The 19,752-nt window shown below is 36.6% G+C and overlaps 2 protein-coding genes and 1 pseudogene across 2 annotated transcripts; all 3 read right to left on the bottom strand.

The window, feature by feature from the left end:
- Positions 1-144: 144 nt before the first annotated feature.
- On the bottom strand, positions 145-2,860 carry LOC133742745 (omega-hydroxypalmitate O-feruloyl transferase-like; annotated as a pseudogene).
- Positions 2,861-4,106: 1,246 nt separating this feature from the next.
- Positions 4,107-7,116, bottom strand: LOC133742746 (omega-hydroxypalmitate O-feruloyl transferase-like). Its single transcript, XM_062170420.1, has 3 exons — positions 6,906-7,116; positions 6,115-6,598; positions 4,107-5,262 (listed from the first exon to the last, which is right to left on the bottom strand). The coding sequence occupies exons 2-3, from the start codon at positions 6,559-6,561 to the stop codon at positions 4,402-4,404; spliced, it is 1,308 nt and encodes a 435-aa protein (XP_062026404.1). The 5' UTR covers positions 6,562-6,598; positions 6,906-7,116; the 3' UTR covers positions 4,107-4,401.
- Positions 7,117-9,319: 2,203 nt separating this feature from the next.
- On the bottom strand, positions 9,320-14,363 carry LOC133746007 (DEK domain-containing chromatin-associated protein 1). The gene is made up of 11 exons (XM_062174167.1): positions 13,562-14,363; positions 13,443-13,476; positions 12,097-12,176; positions 11,927-11,986; positions 11,608-11,721; positions 11,447-11,527; positions 11,271-11,351; positions 10,172-10,652; positions 9,955-10,052; positions 9,843-9,873; positions 9,320-9,758 (listed from the first exon to the last, which is right to left on the bottom strand). The coding sequence occupies exons 1-11, from the start codon at positions 13,949-13,951 to the stop codon at positions 9,604-9,606; spliced, it is 1,605 nt and encodes a 534-aa protein (XP_062030151.1). The 5' UTR covers positions 13,952-14,363; the 3' UTR covers positions 9,320-9,603.
- Positions 14,364-19,752: the final 5,389 nt, after the last annotated feature.

Below are 19,752 nucleotides of genomic sequence, written 5' to 3'. Positions count from 1 at the left end.
TTAGCTGAATTTAGCAGGTTGTGATATAGATCAACTACCAAGTGAAGTTCTACCTGGTGTAATAATAACTTGTTAGTCTTTCTGTTACAAGAATGGTCAATTACATCATTGTAATTAATCCTTAATCCACTTGATTATGTACTCAAATCTCACATGCACAACGTACACACGAAAATCTCATTCTCTTCTAATTTGTGCCCACAAACGAAACAACACTGAAGCAGGATGTTAATAGCATCCCATCCTTGATCTCCAACTAAAACTTATTCTATGTTGCAAATCATAACAATAGCATGCAACAGAACCAAACCAGATTCAGAAGTACTTAACTGCAGGTGCTGAAGAAATTAGTACCCCCTCATCTGCGTAAAAACCATACACGTTCAAATGAAAGAAAGAAAATATGCAAGTTCAAATACTACCTTCCACCTTTGATTATTGGTTATTCGATCTCTTCCTAACCAGTTCAACTTTAATCTGCATGAACTCTTCGAATTTCTTCATGGCAGAAGCTGGCAAACCCAAAAGCACATTTATGCTTTTCCTGTCTTGTCCATGCGAAAGGAACAGAACCACTTCCTTAGCAGGCAAAGCCACTGGCCCTTACATCACAGGCTCTCCCCAACCAAAATCAGTTGTGTGTAGACTTAGCCTAGATCAAGTTGCTAACAAAAGTGTTGCTGTCAAAGAAGGCAGAGTTCTATTTACTTCAAATTAGTAGTCTCTATAGCTGATCTCATATAACTATCTGTAACCGTTTGAACTGCCTTAGCAACTAGCCCAACAGAAAATGAAAATGGTTTCTCCAATAGCTCCCCTGCAGTACAGATTGAGTTTGCTATGACAATTACATTGCCAAATTACCCTTTCGGGATTGCTGGCTCAAATCTTGACCGACGTCCATCAACTGAAAAAACAAGCTTTGTTTTTTGATCTGGCCTCATATTTAAGGCCCGAGTCCTTGCTCTCCAAACAAAAGCAGATAGTGCTTCAAATGTAGTGCACTTGTCAAGAACCCCGTCTTCTATGGCCGTTTTCTTGAGCTTTTCAAGCTTCTCTGGGTTAAAACAGAAGGACTTATATACCATTTCTTCTTCATAGAGTTTTTTGTTATTAGATATATCCTCAATTTCATCCTATTCATGGTGCATGTGGAAACTCTATCTATCTTTGGCGGGTTTAGGGCTTTGAGTATGCTTCTGTCTAGAAATGGAGGTACCTTAAGAGGCAAGTCTCTAGCAGTCTCACCCCATGAGTTAACAAATTCCATCGCACCAGTACCATCAAACATAATAACAGATAATGGTTCACACATAAACCTAGGGCAAAGCCTCCACAGCTGAACTTAGTCACCTGAAATGAAACTACTCACCTTTTTAGATTTACTTGTTAACAAATGGAAAACATAAACATAAAATTAATGGTTCACATATAGAAGAAGAAAAGTTTTTTTTTTTTTTTCCTGCTTCTATAAAATCTGTTTGTGAGGGAGTATTATATGAGGTATGAGAAAAAAGAGGCAAACAATAATTTTTTTTTCGGATATATAACATGTAATGTTGTCCTCGTTTACTTAAGGGAGAATTTCACAAATGATCACTCAACTATAACTCATTCGACACTTTGGTCACTCAATTTTCAAACATATCATTTTAGCCACTCAACTATTACTCTGTCAATTACATTAGTCACTGAATGGACATTTTGTCTCACTTTAGTCACTTCTCTCAATAATTCTAATTCAGACTTCTCAATTTTTCATGATTGGTTGGACAAAAATATCCTTGATATTGTGGCAAATAAGAGTTTTTTTAACTAAAAAATTAACTGAGTGATTGAAGTGAATAACAGGGTTAAAATTGAGTGTCCAAAGTGATATAAGTAACCAAAACTTTGTTATCCGTCGCAAAAGCATTGTTGCGATGTCTTTTTTTTATTATTTGCGACGTTTTTGGTCAGTCGCAAAGATCAGATCTATTTTATTGTAAAGCAGGTAAAAGTTGAGTGACCATTTGTGATATTCTCCCATTACTTAATGAACAGTTTGGTTTGATGATCATCAGATAACATAGCATGTCAAAGAAACAAGTGTATCAAAAGCGGAAGAGATATGAAAACTGATGGAAAGTAGGAAACTCAAACCTGAGCAACCAAAGGAGGAATCTCAAGTAATTAAGTTATTATTGGCAATAGGAGCATCATAAACCAGCTTCCCAAGAGTCAGAGGATCAGGCTTTGTTATGTCTCCAATCCTTCATTTCGTAGTTTGCTTCAGCTTCAACAAAAATAGCTCCATCTCTCCTGTGCAATCCACCATCACCTTCACCTTCCCCTCTGAGCTTTTAGTGAACCTTCCTGCCACAGGATAATAATGAACAAGAACTTTTGACAATGCTTTTTTTAATGACTTCGACAGCTTCTTCGTTGCCTTTTGAATCTGATTTAAAGTAGCAGATGGTACAAACTATGGCCGGAGTATTCTCATCTAGATTTAAGAGGAAGTAGAAACCTTTCTTCTTTTCCACCACAGGAGGTACCAAAGTTGGTTCTCCTTTCTTCACCGTAAGCTCAAAGGTACGTTGTGTCATTGTCATTACCCATCACTTGCCTGGAATAGTTCCCTTGTGCTAGAATATTGTACATGATTGAACTTCAAAGGAGAGTAAGAGAATTGTCGGTATCCACTTGCCAAACTACATACATATATTCAAGCCTTCTTCATGGCAATAACAAATTATCTATGTGTATTTTTCAAACCATTAAGTATGGATCACTAAAATTTGGTTCCAACTTACTCGATCTCTTGGATTTCGGACGAGCAAGCTAGCAAGCTTTTGTTGCAACTTGCAAGAAACTTGCCGTTTCGAGATCAACAACTGAATCTAAATATGGAGCTCATCCTTGTTGTTTTACGCTCCCCTTCAGCTAAATCCTAGTGGGATGAAGGAGTTCAATAAAGCCAGTCCATGTATCTGAAAGTCAACAAGTCAAAGAACCACATCATTTAAAAAAAGAAACCAACAAGTCACCGAGGGTTTCTAATTTTTTGTTGTGGATGTTGACAGATTAGAACTACTGATTCAGTGATTTGTTAAAGACCAAAAAAGTAAAAACGTTGTAGCCAAAATAATATCCAGTCACGTAGTTTATCTAAAGTGCACGTTGGCATTAGTGGTGGCTTTATTCTTGTGGGTGCCCAGAAGTTTGTTGGGTTCCTCATCTATTTACAGCTTTCATGTTTGGTTTGGGATCAACCGATCAAGCATAATGGCTCTTAATTTCAGTGATTTCACATTCAATCTGTTTCTGTCATTCATTCAATTCTAATATTTCCAAAATAATCATATAGATATTTGGACCTCTTTCAATATTTTTTACCATCAAACATCCAATTTTGCCCCTTTATCGTTTCTCTCTACACCTCTTCTCTCATTTGTGAAAATAATTAAAACGGGCTTGAGTTATTTTAACTAGTGTGATGACCCACACTTCAAAACTCAAATACTCAATTGATCTTTTCCATATGATTGCTAGAGCCTCATATAGTTGTTTGGGCGGCCTCTAGAAACTGGGTGTTGTGTGTCAAGGCTTAATGCAATGTAATGTCTAGTATTTGATGGAATATATTATTTGTGTATGTGTGTTGTTATCTTTTTTTCTTCTGTTATGCTTCTGATTTTAGTGAATCAAAAGAAAGAGAGTTTAGATGGAGAGAGGAGGGTAGAAATGATCTGAGGATGTAAAGAAACTAGACCAGACGCATGGATGAGAGACTCAAAATTAGATTTTTTTTTTTTTTTTTTTTTTTAATCTCAAGAGGGGCAGAATAGAATTTCAAAATGTTCAAAAATAAGATGAGGTCCAGATGTCAATATAGGAGGTATAAATAGAAGCACTCTAACCGAAAACGGTAAAGAGAAGATGACATATATTGAAATGTAATTCAAGCTATAAATGCAAAAGATAAATTGCCAACCAGTTCTGTCATAGCCAATACTTTATGTTACCACAATATATGGGTCATTTATATTCTGGTAATAGGAGACCATGTACAAATTCAAACTATTAATATGGAAAAGGGTATCTAACTAAGTTCTTACACCCTCTTCTGTAAGACTGTAACAAGCACTTGTTTTTATTGTTATTGAATTTCAGTACAAATTACATCAGTAGCATACTACAGCACATCCCCTATTCATAAGTAGATGAAGTATCTTCATGAATTGCTGATGAACTATTAGTACCCCCATCAGCATAAAAGCCACACACATCCAAATGAAACATAACAGAAAAGATATAAATTTGCAATCTCTAGTACCCTTTTATTCCCATGATTTGTTCATCATTGTTTGAAATGCATTGGGGTTAAGTATTTGTTCTACTTCTTAACCACTTGAAATTTTAGGTCTGCATCAACTCTTCAAACACCTTCATAGCAGAAGCTGGCATTCCCAAAAACACATTAATGCTTTTCCTGTCTTTCCCATGAGGAAGGAACAAGCTTACTTCCTTCTCAGGCAAACCCACTGGCCCCGAAAACACAGCATCTCCCCAACCGAAATCAGCAGTGTGGAAAGAAAGCCTAGACCATGTTGTTATCAAAAGAGTTGCTGTCAAAGAAGGCCTAGCTCTTGTGATTTCAAAGTAGTCTATGACTGATCTCATATAACTATCATTAACCATGTGAATTGCCTTATCAACTAGCCCAACAGCAAATGACAATGGGTTCTCTAATAGCTCCCCTGTACTGCATAATGCATTTGTCAGCACAATTCCATTTCCAAAGTATCCTTTTGGTATCGGTGGCTCAAATCTTGACCGTACATCAACAGCAAAAAGTAGCTTTGTTTTCTGATCTGGTACCATCCTCAAGGCCCGAGTCCTTGCTCTCCAGACAAAGGCAGAGAGTGCTACAAATGATGTACATTTTTCAAGAACCCCATCTTCCATGGCCATTTTCTTGAGCTTTTCAAGCTTCTCTGGTTCAAAACAGAAGGAACTATAAACCATTTCTTCTTCTTCATAAAGTTTGTTGATATCAGATATATCTTCTATCTGAGCAAATTCATGGTGAGGGAACTCCATCTTTGGTGGGTTTCGGGCTTTGAGTATGCTTCTGTCTAGAAATGGGGGAACCTTAAGAGGCAAGCCTCTAGCAGTCTCACCCCATGAGTTCACAAATTCCACTGCAGAAATCCCATCAGCCATACAATGGTTCATACATAACCCAAGGACAAAACCTCCACATTTGAACCTTGTCACCTGGAATTAAAGTTTCACATTTTAGATGACTTGTGCTAGATGTTAACTAGTGGAAAAGAGAAACATTAAATGTGAAACTATATATATATATGGAGGATCAAGAGAGGACATCCTTACATTTTTTTTTTGAATAAAGGGCTGGTGCGGCATCCTTACTTTAAGACTTTGAGGATTTTTACTATTTTACAGTACTAGTATATGATCTAATTCAATGATTTCAACCGTTGATCCTTTAGATTTCTATGCAAGAATTATGTCTATAAAAAATCAACCAAATCCGTAATCATTTGGTCACTCAAAATTGTGTAAACAAATGTAGTCCGTTAGATAAAATTAAAATGATAATTGTGCTAATCAAATGGTTAAAAAAAAATCGATTTGACTAATTTTTTGTAGGATTCATAGATGTGTAGGTAACTAAAGAATGAGTGGTTGTGATTATTAAAATACATCCTAAAAATAAAAATATCCTCACTTTAAGAATTTAAGGATGTCATCTCTTATATATATATATATATATATATATATATATATATATAGACACACACATGTGCGTTCATAATTCATGACAAAAACTTCACTTGATAAATTACTATAGTTTATAGTCCGATAACATAACCAAAAAGGATCTTGCATGCAAAGAAAAGTCTTAATAGCTAGAGCTCATAAAAAAAAATTATTTTATATTTTAAAAGAGAGTATATATTTTTCTTTCTCTTCTCAATCTAACTACACTGTTTCATCCTTGGCCCTCATTTTATCCCCCGTTTCTTTGTTTGATCTAAAAACGATACAAACGCACATAAGAATATTAATGGTAATTAGATATTGAAAACTGATGAAAAATCAAACCTGAGCAACCAAAAGAGGAATCTCAAGTATGTTCTTGGCACCAGGAACATCATAAATCAGCTTCCCAAGAGTCACAGGATCCGGCTTTGTAATGTCTCCTACCTCCTCCATTTCACAGTTAGCTTCCGCTTCCACAAACACAGCTCCATCTCCTGTGCAATCCACTATCAGCTTCCCCTCTGTGCTTATACTTAACCTTCCTGCCAGTGGATAGTAATGAACAAGTACCTTTGAGAAGGCTTTCTTCATGACTTCCACAACGTCCTCATTCCCTTTTGAATCTGATTTATAATAGTAAAGAGTACGAACTATGACTGCAATGTTCTGATCTAGATTTGAGAGGAAGTAGAGGCCCTTCTCCGTTTCTGCTGCAGGAGGTACAAGAGTTGGTTCTTCTTTCTTCACAATAAGCTTAAACTCAAAGGTTTTGTAATTGTTATCCCCCATCACACAATATCTGTTCACTTGAATAGCCAAGCAGCACCTAATTGATGTTCAGAGAAAGTAAGAGATATGTAGGTGACCAATGGCCAAAGCATTTGTGTATATGCATGCAAATTGACTTCATGACTATAAACATAAGAGAAATTCATCATCAGTTGTGTACACGAATTTTCGTTTCTATTTAGTCTGCTCTTATATTTGCCGACTATCAATCTGAATCATCCATCGATCAACCAAGTTCTTGATACTATATGGTGACAAATTCATGATTTGACTATATGACATGTCAAATATCTACAAGCGTGTTATATATAAAGAGGGAAATATAACTAATTGAAGTGTTATACCTCGTTTGCAGGAATGTTATGACAAGTCGGTAATGGTTGCAGTTAACTTGGATTTGCAAATGCCTCTCTAGATGGTGTTACAACTATATAGGGAGCAGCTGGGGGCACTCTCTGCATTTTAATTAATTTTTTGATGTAGGATTTCTTGCTTCACACCAAGCTACCGAGGAAGGCATACAATCCTCTCCATTATGAAAGGGACTAATTTTTTTCATGGTCCTTAGTTCGATTACGCAAAGATCTTTTAATTAGTTTGATGTGGGATTTCTTGTTTAACACCATGCTACCGGGGCAACCCAAAATTTTTCATGTTTAATTAGCTCGATTACGCAAAGATTTTTCAATTAGTTTGACGTGGGGTTAAGCAACCAGGGAAACCCCAAAATTACATCTAATATTGGTTTTGGGTGACAAGTCTTTGTATTATGAAATGGAATAATTTTTCATGTTTAATTAGTTCGATTACGCAAAGATCTTTTAATTAGTTTGATGTGGGATTTCTTGTTTTACCCGAAGCAACCAGGGCAGCCCAAAATTACGTCTAATGGTTTTGGTTGACAAGTTTTTGCATTATGGAAGGGACTAATTTTCATGTTTAATTGGTTCGATTACGCAAAGATCTCTTAGTGGACAGGAGAAGACGTTCTTCATATTTGGTCTTTCTCTGTAGATTTGGCTAGTCAAATATGATCAGCTGTGTAGGCTACTGGCCAATGAAACAAAAATTTACCAGAGATGTATTAGTTGGCTTGACAGTCATCCAAAATATATATTTGGTTGCTTGGTCTGCTTGCTCTTATTAATTATTGATACCATAATGAATTATCCTTCTAATGGTCACCGCCTGCACATGATATGAGTCTGATTATGTTTCATTTTCATCGCCAATCCACTTGATATATGGCCGACAGTCGCCAACCCATACATGCAATGTGCTCATAATAGCATCCGAGATCGACAATACGTTGTGAGCAAACGTCGTTGGGGGGGGGGGGGAGGGGACCACCTGCGATGATCCCCTATTTGCATTAAGTTTGAGTCGGTTTCCACTTTTTTAAAACCCGAAAAATCTGATGAATGTTTGAACTAGATGCCCCAAAATTGTGAAACAAAATATCACCTCTACCAACTAGATATTAATTTTTTTTTTTCCCAATAGATCTTAGTTCAGTTGAATGTTCTATCACACAAATGGATCTGATAATGGTTTTTCTATTTTATTTTTTTTTCAGCAAGAAAAGTGTAACACCATAATTAATCAGTTCTTTGAATATGATGATAATCTTTCATGGTCTAGAATCAAAAAATAATAATAGTATAATATTAAAATATGTTGCAGAGGGAATGAGTATTATATACAAAACTATACCAGGTTTGCTAAAACTTTGCAATCAACTTTAAGTATAGCAGAGGGTTAACACTTTGTATGAAAAGTCTTTGGTAAAGATACACACCCACCTTATTTTAAGTGATATATAGAAGTATAGAACAATAGATAAACTTTCCTTCTGAAGAAGGATAGTAGATGGATATCAAATTATCAGCCAAACTATTCTGGAATTTTTGGGTAGTGTGACTCAGCAGGAAATGGTAACTTATAAGGATGGACCAAGTAGTTAATAACTTAGAACTATGTGGGTAGGGATGACAAAAATCCTCAACGGGGCGCTCTAATGGGGGAGGATTCGGGGACAAATGGGGAATGGGGATGGGGATCTCCATTCTCCGCTATCTAAGATTGGGGATGGTAATGTACTCCTAATCCCAAACCCGCCCCAATAATATATACATATATTTAATTTATATATTTTTTAATTTATATATATATATATATATTTATTTATTTATTATAACATAAATCACAAATATATACATTTATTACTTTAATAGTTATACTTTTACAATATTAAAGACACCATATAAACCCTAACTTCATAAAGAAGACAATATGAGAAGAAAAAAAATTATTTTATTTATTAAATTCTTATTGGGGATTTAAGACCCCAGTGAGGATGGAGACAGAAAATCCCCAATATATTTTTATTGAGGACTCAAAGGTGGAGAATGACCTCTGGGATGGGGACGGAGATGGTATTGTGATGAATATTATCCCCATCCCCAACCCGCCCCATTGCCGTCCCTATATGTGAAGTTGACAATATTGATGTATACTTCTAACTGATTTGAATGGGGATAAGGGGTTTATTGCTTGACAAGAATTCAGAAAACAACTTGATTCAATTAATTAGGGGATGACAACAATTGAGATCGATATAAACCAAACTCAATATGATTCATTCAGCAATACCATGCATTGGTGTAGAGGGTCTGAGGGTTGATTATTATTACTTGAAAAGAATTCGTAATGACAAATTAATTCATTGAAATTGTTGTAGGTTCACAGGGAAGAAAAATAAAAGAAAATAAACCCACTTACTACTCATTTCTAATGGAAAGCAAGTTGACAATTACAGCTAAACAACTCTTACAGGAGGGGGTTTAAACTTGACAATAACAAAACTAACATGAATTTGAGGTCAGTTTAACACTACTAAGAGGTTAATAAATATGGTACAGAACACATAGACCCAAGCATCTAAAGTCATTTTTTCAATTCTTGAGTTATGAACTACCTGATGAATGCACCACAGGGTTCATTTTCTGCTATGGTCATGTATGAGTACTGACCCACTATGAACTAAGCATCATCATGGTCCTCTTTCTCTGAATCATCACCAGCTGCTTCCTCTTCTTCATCCTCTTCTTCCTCATCAGTCATGTTATTAATTACATCCGTAATTATGTCCTTCACCTCCGCTTTTCTATGCATTAAATCAATACCAAAGTGGGTACCTAATAGAATACAAGCTCAATCAAGTTGATCCAAGGAAAAATGAAGAAAAAAAAGAAAAAAAATGTTACAGATGAGAGCCCTACCAAGTTGCCTGAGAATATCAGATAAAGTTGCCTGCAGCAAGTAAATTCAGAAGATTAAATCATATAATTGACACAACTTCAACCATCCAATCAAGGTAGTGTTATTACTTACAGTATTGAAGTCCACTTCCTTCAGAATGTCAACAATTACAGCATGCACATCTTCTTTTGTGGGCTCTGTCTTTGCCTTCTTGCTAGTTTTGCCTTTCACTAGGTTCATGCAGAGATTTGAGATAATTAAAAAGAAAGCATAAAAGTTCAGTGAAAACTAGAATTTCATGAAAAGCAAAATCTTAGATACTGAATTATACAAACACAAAGCAAATCACCTTGATCCTTTGCTGGAACCTTGGCTGGGGACTTGCTCGACTGTTTTTTGCTAGTGGTTTTTGCCTTACTATCCTTTGGGCTTTCCTTTTCAGTTTTCTGTTTTTTCACAGATCCCTTTGCTTTAGAACCAGAAGCTCCATCAGCATCACTTGCACCTCTTTTTGAAGTAGAACGAGATTTCTTTTCAGACTCTGTAGAAGTTTTCACAGATTTTGCAGGGGTTTTCTTCTTAGCTGGTGTTGACTTCCCCCCAGTTTTAACCTTTGAGCCCTCCTTCACATCTTTGGATGAACTTTTTGGACTTGACACCTGGTCCTTTGGTTCATCTTCCTCTTCATCAGATTTATCCCCATGATCAGTTTCTTCATTCATCCTGTCATCATCATCTTCTTCAGAAGGTTCAACTTTATCATCAAATTCGTCCTCTTCATCTTTGGTTGACTCTTCATTCTTTTCAACACTGGGTGTGTCCTTTAGTTTCTAAGGAAAGAAAAGCAGAAAGTAAAACTACAATTCTTAGTCACAAGAATGAACAAATGAACCATTCTCAGAGAGTGCATTCGATCAACAGATAAGTGCATTGGCCAGAATAGACTGCCAATGCCAGAGAGAGAGAGAGAGAGAGAGAGAGAGAGAGAGAGAGAGAGAGAGTATTTGGAGAAGAATCAACATGTAAATTCAATCATCTAACAAGGGGAGTGAAAATTCCATTCTTATATTCTAGACAAGATTTAGGAGTTTATTTGTTTGTGTAGAAAACTTTGGTAAGAATGGAAAAAGGTATCAGAAAACTGAAGTGAGAGAAAAAGCAAAGAAAATGGATTAGCTACAACAAAATAAAATACAAAAACACAATATGAATAAATTAATCAAGGCTTCTTTCTGGGAGACAAAACTTGGATATGAAGAAATGCAAAGGCATGATAATTATGCATTTGAAGAAGCAAGTATGTGTATAAACATCAATGAATTAAGTCAATTAACCAAATCAGAGCATATCAGGAAATGTATTCCACATAGGGAATTATTATTTTCCTACTTTAATTATAAACCTCGAATAAACTTTTATAATGTAAATGTTTATTAACAATTACACACCTTGGCTGGAGTTTCCGGTGATCCTTCTCCAGAACCTGCAATCTTACTTGGTGTAACCTTCTTCTTGCGCTTTTGCCCTTTCTAAAAGTCATATAAGAAAGACGCATTAACAAAAGTCACTCATCAGGACTAACATACAGCAAATAAATAAATAAAGACTAAGGAAAAGAAAGAACCTGTTCCTTTTCAGCAAGCAAAACATCAGTTGTAGCATGTGGGGATTCCAAGAACTCCAATAACTTTGCAGAAAGTTCTTCCTGTAAAGTGTGACTCGTAAGACATGGGTTCAATAAGTGATTTGTACAAATATAAAATATCTATTCCCTTGACCACTTACCTTCTTTGTGCCAGCTTTATTGATTTGAATATTAAGCACGTCACAAAAATCCATTAACTTTTCTTTAACACACTTATCAAGCTTCTCCTTTACCCTTGTCCTCTGTTTTTCTTGCTGCAAACAGAAAAATTAAGAATGAATACATATTGTGCCCTTTATCTTATATACTTGCAACAGGAAATATACAGTAAGGCATTGTGTGAAAAAGCAAAAGTGACCAAAGAAAGGTTAGAGAATGTGACTTGCACAAGAGAGTGAGAGAGGGGGGGGGGGGGGGGAGATAAAGAGTGACTGAGACTGAGCACATAACATATATTACCTCATTCTCAGCCCACACATAACCTGAAAACTGGACAATGTTTCTCTTTAAACTGTGAGACTGCACAAGAACATCAACAATTAAAACAGATAGACTACCAGATAACCTTCATATGAACATTGATATGCAAAGCAAATGCCTTGAATCACTAAACTAAAAATTAAACTCACCTTTGCTTTCTTCCCAAAAAGAATTGTGTGCAGTAATTGAAGATTGTCATCCGGTTTTCTCTTCGATAACTTGAAAGCCACTGAAACAGTTCAGAATGTAAGACAAAATACACAAGGATGCTGTTACAAACTTGGTAATCAGCACATAACAAAAGCTACAAACATCCATCTCTCAAAATGCCATCATACTTGGACATATGAAAATTTGTATGAAATGAAGCTAAAGAAACTAATCAATGAAAGCCATGTCAACTTAATGTAATGAGATAACAACTGCAACTAAAAAATGGAAGCTTAGATCCCAATATTCAACTCAATTAGGCTGTTCAACCTTTGGTTCTGTAAATTAGGCAGATATACAATGAACATATAACTCTTCATACAAGACAACTGTTATTAAATGCTAAAATCACATAAACTATAAAGTACGCTGATTTATGGATATAAACTCAAGTGCCCTGTTCCAATATGGATGTTGGGTAATATTAGATGGCAACTCTAATTAAACATTAGATGGCAACTCTAATTAAACTGAACCAGGGAGAACCCAGTGCAGATTCATATCATTGACATGTTCTTGATTGTGTTCCAACTTATTTATGTTTCTTGTTAACAAAACACATGGGAGTTAAATAATAAGGAATGAACTATCTTCAATCAAGGCTTATAATTCATTTGATGGCAGTTTAACTCACGCTACTACACTTTGTGCCAGCCAAAAAAAAAAAATTAATAAAGAGCTCAAGCTGCTACTCTAATAACACCAGTACCAGCTAAATAAAGCCCCTATCATTCCAAACAAATCAAAATGATAAAAATTAATGTTCTTTCACACCACTGAGCTGAGCTTGTCCATAATGATGCAGTGAAATACCAAAAAAATATTAAAACAATGAAAAGACTGATAGTAGAAAGGAATTCTTCTTATCAGTGGCTTTATACTTGGAAGAGACATGTATTTTAGCAGTGAATTGAGATTCAGGAGCAATATATGTCAGACGTTAAGAAGTTTCCCATGTCTTCAATAGAGTGGGAAGTTCAAGGCAACGTTAAGGCTAAAACAGAACCATCGTCATATTTGCACATGTCCCCGGGTGAATGCTGTTAAAATTCTGCCTAATATCTAAGTTTCAGATCCTCTCAAAAGAACCTCTAATCCAGTAACACTAACAACACCAACTAAGCACAAAAAACATAAGTTCACCAAGCAATGAAGGGAAACATAGAGATTCGACTCACAGCAAATAGCATTGAGTATCACTCAGATCCAGTACCACACCAAATCAGCATATCAAACATTGGGAGCAATTACACATCTAACAAGAACTGAGCTTTAGAGAACATACCGTTTGGAATATCCTTGAGCTGAGTTCCACGACCCTGAAATCACACAAACCAAGCACAATGTAAATCAGCCAAAGTAGTTAGCAACGAAAAAGAAGCTCTTCTTTTTCCACCACAATACCTTCTCAATGTTCAATGGTTTCGTCGCCGAAGACCTTCCACTCTCGGGAGCTGAGTATCTCTCAACTACTTTCCTCTCCCTAGTAGGCCTCTCACTCACCGGAGTAACCGGCTCCTTCTCCTTCTTTTCCACCTCGGCTTCCTTCTTCGGGTTCTTCACAGCTGAGTCTCCGCCTCGCTGCTTCTTCGACTCAGTCTGGCTCTTCGAGCTGGCTCTCCGAGTCCGCTTACCTTTCTTGGGAGTTTCTTCGCCTTCCTCGTTCTCCGTCGCCTTCTCGGGCACTTCCGGCAGATCCTCTTTCTCTTCGTCCTCTTCAGCTTCAACCTCCTGTTTATCCTCAACAGGAGCTTCTTCTTCCGGCTTCTTCTCCTCTAGGGCTTCGGACGCCATGGGTAGCGAGCAATCGAGTCAAGATCGAGACTTGGACAGAGAACTGCGGAAACCCTAGATTTGTGGGTGGTGGGAAATGAAAACCCTAGAAATCACAGAGGGGGTTTACTAGCGGGCGGGCGGGCGGGCGGGGGGGGAAAAGAAGTGGGTGATCTGAGAGGGAATCGAGACAAGAAGAAGAGGATTTAGAAAGTGAGATTTGGGAATTGGGGGGGAATCGAAATTGAGGATTTTGATTTTTGGGGTGGATTCGGGCGGGGTGTGAATATAAAAGGGAGGGAGGGTTTGGTGGGGGTTTCAAAATTTTGGCTATGAAATTTTAGAGAGCGGGGGCTCGTCCAATTTCATTTCTCCCTCTCTCTCTCTCTCTTTTACTACCCTATTACTACCTACACTAGCCACAACTCCCTAACCTCACGGCAAAACCACCAAAACATTTTCAGAGGGCGTATAACGCACCAATCCACTGCACCGACTCTCTGATCTTGCCACGTGTCTATTTCAACGTTGTGATTTTGCTCGTTGAGTTGTGTCGGAATTTTTCTGTGTGCTTAGGCTACAATTTTTTTAGTTTTTTTTTGTTCCTTTCATTCGCAGTTGTTTTTAATCGAGTTCAAATCTGTTCTACTTACGATTGAAAAACTTTGTGTTAATATATCCGATGAGAAGCTTATATTTCTAGACCATTGATCATTGATTTTTTGCTTTTTAGTTTCTCTATTTTCAAATCATGTGTTGCAGTGTTGGTAGCTAACCAGCTATGTTTTTACTAATAGGGTTTCTACTATTTTGATTTGCATCTTCGTCCAAGTTTCCATTTAACTCCTTTTTTGTTTAACCTAATAATGCGGAACACGTTAATGATACATAAGCGTTCGTGTAAAAGATGTTATACTCACCCAGTCAGTCATTCGAGCACAAGTGCGACATAATTTTAAGTGGAAAATTGATCACTTATTGTCAGTCAAATAATTATTTTTAAGATTTCAATATTTGCTAACAAAAACATCTCAGAAGTTAGTTTTGCAAGGTGTTCATCAACGCGACGGTGAATTGCCCTCAAATGTGTCCCGTGATTTTGGGACACAGTGTGGGAAATGGTAAAGTGGTTCGTCTTAATGTTAGTGGTGAGGTTGTATCGTGATATTCAAAATTAGAGTTAAATTTACCATCAGTCCCTCAACTCTTGTGTCCGGGCCAGTTTGATACCCAGGCTCATGAAACTATCAATGTGATACAGTGGTGTTCACCTAGTCAGTTGCTGACCAAATAATTTATGCTCAATAACCCTTAGATTTACATCTAAGAATTGAAAATAAAACACTTCAACTTAATGATAATTCTCTTTGTCATTGGATTTACATCCAACGATGATTGAGCATTATATTCTTGGTCAATAACTGACCAGGTGAACATTTTCGATATTCCAAAATCATTACTTGATGAACAGTAGTTTTGACCTAGTCAGTTGCTGACCAAAGAATTTATGCTCAATAACCCTTAGATTTATATCTAAGGGTGGAAAATAAAACACTTCAATTTAATGATAATTCTCTCTGCCATTGGATTTATATCAAACGGTAGTTGAGCATTATATTCTTGGTCAATAACTGACCAAGTGAACATTTTCGTAATGTGATCAGTAGTGAATTGAACTCAAAATTTCGTATAAACATGGTACTTCCCTCAATCTTCCATTATATGCAAGGTTTTAAATCTCGGTTTCGGTTTCGATTTCGGTACTTCAGATTTAAGAAAATTTCGGAGAAAGTTTCGATTTCGGTGGAAATTTCGGTTAAAAATAAAGAAATCACATTAATTGCATTTATAAAATGATATTTTGAATGAAACTTTTATATAGACTAAACTAACCTATAATAAACCTATTTACAATATAACATCTCTAAAATTATACATAAATAATAGAATTGTGATATTTAATATAGACGAGTAATTAACTAAAACTGTAATAAGTTGCTAAACTAGTGTCTTTATCTATATGTAATTATAAATGTTCTGTATATTGACAATGTGAATGTGATTTATTTTTATTTTTTATGGCTAGAACCCAGTGGGAGGCTTGGTCATCACGCCTTTTTCACTAATAATTAGAAAAATACAACGAGGGGGACGTAATACCAAAACCCCGTGAATGAAAATAAACAAGTTCAACGAAAGCAATATAAACTATTAGTAATAAGAGCTACTACGATGTGGTTCGATCCATGTGGTTGAACTGCTCGCATTTAGTATCATACAATACTGGCATACTGCTCCCAACTACATGAATTTTGGAAATGATTTTGGTCATTCATCACATGGGTAATGTATGTGTGTTGATCTCTTCCCACATGCAATCCATATATCGAATATTGTGGAATTACCCAATATGGTGTTTCATTGTTTGAAGCAAACGGGGACGAAGAATGATAAAAAAGGCCATATGTCCTTCCACCTTGTGAGCTTGATCCAATTCCGTAAGTATTTTATGAGGTAGAACTCATTTCATGATGAGGATAATGTGAATGGAATGGGTTAGGGTTATCACTATATTAAGTTCCTATGTCCATTGAGTCAAGACTTGAAGAGAGTGATTCAAACTCATTTAGAGACAAATGGCTATCTCGTCTTCCTTGTGCATCCCTAGCTCTAGAATTGTATTCACGGTTTGCACCAGGATAAGTAGTATGATCATCACTACTATATCGGTTGTAGTGCCATGATTTGCCACTCCCCTTGTCAATTCCATAATTTGCCTCACGATTGCAAATAGAATCATGATGTGGTTAGAGACTTGGAGCATGAGTACGTACTTTGGTAGCAAATAAAGCAAAGAGGGTTTTGTTGTATCCAATTTCAACTTGATTGGAAAAAAAAAAATCAAAATTTCATATTTTGTCAATGACAAACGAATTTCACATAAATTTCAGAGAAATTTCTGACAAAATTTCGGTGTGAATTTTTTAATATATTTTTTGTTTGTAGATATTTCAGAAATTAAGAATTTTGCGGAAATGTACCGAAAATTTCGGGAAACTCCTGACTAAAATGATATAGCATAAGAATTTTGTTTCGGTACTTCAAATTTACGGAAATTTCGGCAGTTTCAGAGAAATTTAAAACCTTGATTATATGTTTATAAAAAATTATCATAAGTTATGCATGTGACTAAATATTCAAGGATAAAATCGTCCTTTTACACAAATCTATTATGAAAAGTAATTTAAAAACTAAAGCAATTAACATGAAAAGAAAAGAAAATCATAAGATTATAATATAGCAAAAAAAAACAAAATTTGACCTAGTCGCTCTGCTAGGGTTTCCTCGTTGGCCCTATCGCCTTCGACAAAATTCCAAATCTATGGCTATTGCCACAAACTCCCCCTTCTATGGCGTGTCATGCTTTGCTTTAGGGTGCGCTGCAGGTCGTTTCTCTTTGCTTTTCCTTCTCCTTGGACTCGCTGTTAGCGGTTTTGATGGAGGACTTTTTGATCCAGGATTGGCTCTTTCTTTGATTCCTGATGGGTCGGGTGATGGAGGTTCTGGGGATAACGCAATTGATCCTTGGAGGTGGAGGGGTTTTCTACCCTCTGGTATTCGCGTCAATGGCAGCCTAACAACCTACTTGAGCCCAGAGCATCATCGAGGGCCAGTCGCGGTTGCTGCTGCTAGAGTTGATGGCGACAATCTGGTGTTGGTGAAGGACAACGCTCTGGCTTCGTCTGGGAGTGGTTTGTGTCAGCTTGGTCGTGGTGGCTTGTTGGTGGAATGGTACTAGTGCTTTACGGCGGTGGCGCGGGACGGAGGTGGTGGTTATGCAGGTGTCACCCACTGAGCCGCGTTAGATCGGAGCTCTAACCCTAGCGTTTGGTCTCCTGGCTTTGGGCTTTTTGGGCTCAGGTTTCTTTGGGTGTGGGATGGCCCTATGCTTTGGGGCTGCTGGATTAGGGTGTCTTGGGCCCTAACTACATGTTGCTTTGTTTTTTCAGATGATAGAGTTGAGGGTGAATTTTCATCCTCTTCTCCTAGTACTCTTTAATTTCTTCTTCAGGTCGCAGGAACTATTAACTCGATCTGTTGTTCTTTTAAACCTTCGGAGTTCTTAGTTCTTGTTTAGAATAAAAGTGCGTAACTTTAAAAGGTGGGTGTACTTGGGGTATTTGGTTTCTTATTCTATCTTTAGAATAGGATTTTAGAATACTCTGTAAACGACGTTTTATGACGACCTTTAGGGGTACGTCGTTTTTGTAATGCTTGCTAAATTATAATGAATGGATGACCTTTTTACTCAAAAAAAAAAAATGAAAAGAAAAGAAAAAATCACAAGCCATTGTTCTTGAACCCAAAAATCAGGCAAAAAAAAAGTAAAAAATAAACTCCAAGCCATTCTATAAAAACAAATTTTTATACTCACAACCACTAAACCAATAATCTAAAAACAAATTTAGGACTAGTGCAACTATAATAAGAGATTACAAATCGAGGAAGCCAAAGAATGTAACAGAGGAAGAGATAAAGCAATTACATCAGAGGAATTACTGATGAGTGCAAGGGGGAAAATCTCCTTGTTGCTGTAAAAAGTGTTGATGATCAAACTCAAAAGCTGGTTGTTCTCAGCCTGGAAGGCAAAGGTCTTTACATCTGCCATTGATGAACACAGTGAGAGCAAGCAAGAAAAGAATTGAAGGTTCTAGGGTTTAGAGCGATTCGGAAACTTTTAGGGTTTAAAGCGATTTGGAATTGTGATTAGACTGAAGAAGGCGATTAGGAGGAGGGTGATTTTATACAGTCTTTCTGTGCTTCTTGATTCCATGTTATATATTGGAATACAAACCAAGCAAAGTAGCCCAACAAAAAAAAATAAAAATTGCAAGCTATTTTTCTCTCTCTGCTTATCAATAATTTCTTCTCTTTCTTTCTCATTTTTCCTCTTGTGATTTTTGGAGTTCGTTTCTAAAAGGGGATTTGGGTTTGGATCTGAATTCATGGGTTTGGGGGGTTTAAAGGAATCAAAAACAAAGACTAATAGAAAACTGAAAATATTTGGCTCTCTAATTGACGGAATCGTTCATCTGATTCACTTTGGTCTATTCTCTCCCGATCTCAAGTACAACCCACTTATCCATCTAATCCTAACCTATCAAGTTGATATTCCTCTATTTGATAATCAGCCCCCCCTTACCTATTCTTCACCTTTGACATTTTCGTATTTGGAGTTTTTGCCTAGGTCGGACCAGGCACGGAACCAGGAATTAAATTTGAGGTGGGCTAAATTTTTAGGGATCAATAAATTTAATTACTTACATCAAGAAATCGATAAATACTCAAATTCTAACATGAATTACTCAAATTCTAACATAAATTACATTCTAATTTTGTCAAAAATTTCATTATAGAAGAGAAGTTAAAGTGTAATACCTTCGCAAGGTTGAGAAAATGAGAATGAGTGCAGGAAGGAAGAGAGACCGACCCCTATAATAATGATGTGCAAAGAGAATTAGAGAAGTGAGAGTTGAGTATGAGAAATGCAAAACCGGGTAGAGAGAGGAGGAGACAGAAAACTGAAAAAGAGGAGAGAAAGAGGAGAAATTTTTTTTTTCTTTCTATTTGTCTACTTGTTATTTGCAGACTACAACATATCTTAATCATACATATATATATAATAATTTTTTTCCCCCCAAAATGTTGGGGTGTGCTGCAGCACACCTCAGCCCACCCCTACATCCGTGCCTGCCGTCGGACCCTCTAGCTTCACCATGAACCAGTTTGCCCTGGTGGCTCTCCTCCTTCGGCGACCAAAA

The sequence above is a fragment of the Rosa rugosa genome, chromosome 4 (assembly GCF_958449725.1).
Source record: "Rosa rugosa chromosome 4, drRosRugo1.1, whole genome shotgun sequence".
In the NCBI taxonomy this organism is placed as follows: Eukaryota; Viridiplantae; Streptophyta; class Magnoliopsida; order Rosales; family Rosaceae; genus Rosa; species Rosa rugosa.
Note: the sequence above shows the minus strand (reverse complement) of the source record. Positions and strands in the feature narration are given on the sequence as shown.

Excerpts from the sequence above, each read along its gene's own strand:
- LOC133746007 (XM_062174167.1), bottom strand. The coding sequence starts at position 13,951 with ATGGCGTCCGAAGCCCTAGAGGAGAAGAAGCCGGAAGAAGAAGCTCCT. Across the intron at positions 12,177-13,442 it reads GCTCAAGGATATTCCAAACG|TGGCTTTCAAGTTATCGAAG; the intron begins GTATGTTCTCTA and ends GAACTGTTTCAG. Across the intron at positions 11,528-11,607 it reads ATAAAGCTGGCACAAAGAAG|GAAGAACTTTCTGCAAAGTT; the intron begins GTAAGTGGTCAA and ends CACACTTTACAG.
- LOC133742746 (XM_062170420.1), bottom strand. The coding sequence starts at position 6,561 with ATGGGGGATAACAATTACAAAACCTTTGAGTTTAAGCTTATTGTGAAG. Across the intron at positions 5,263-6,114 it reads TTCCTCTTTTGGTTGCTCAG|GTGACAAGGTTCAAATGTGG; the intron begins GTTTGATTTTTC and ends CTTTAATTCCAG.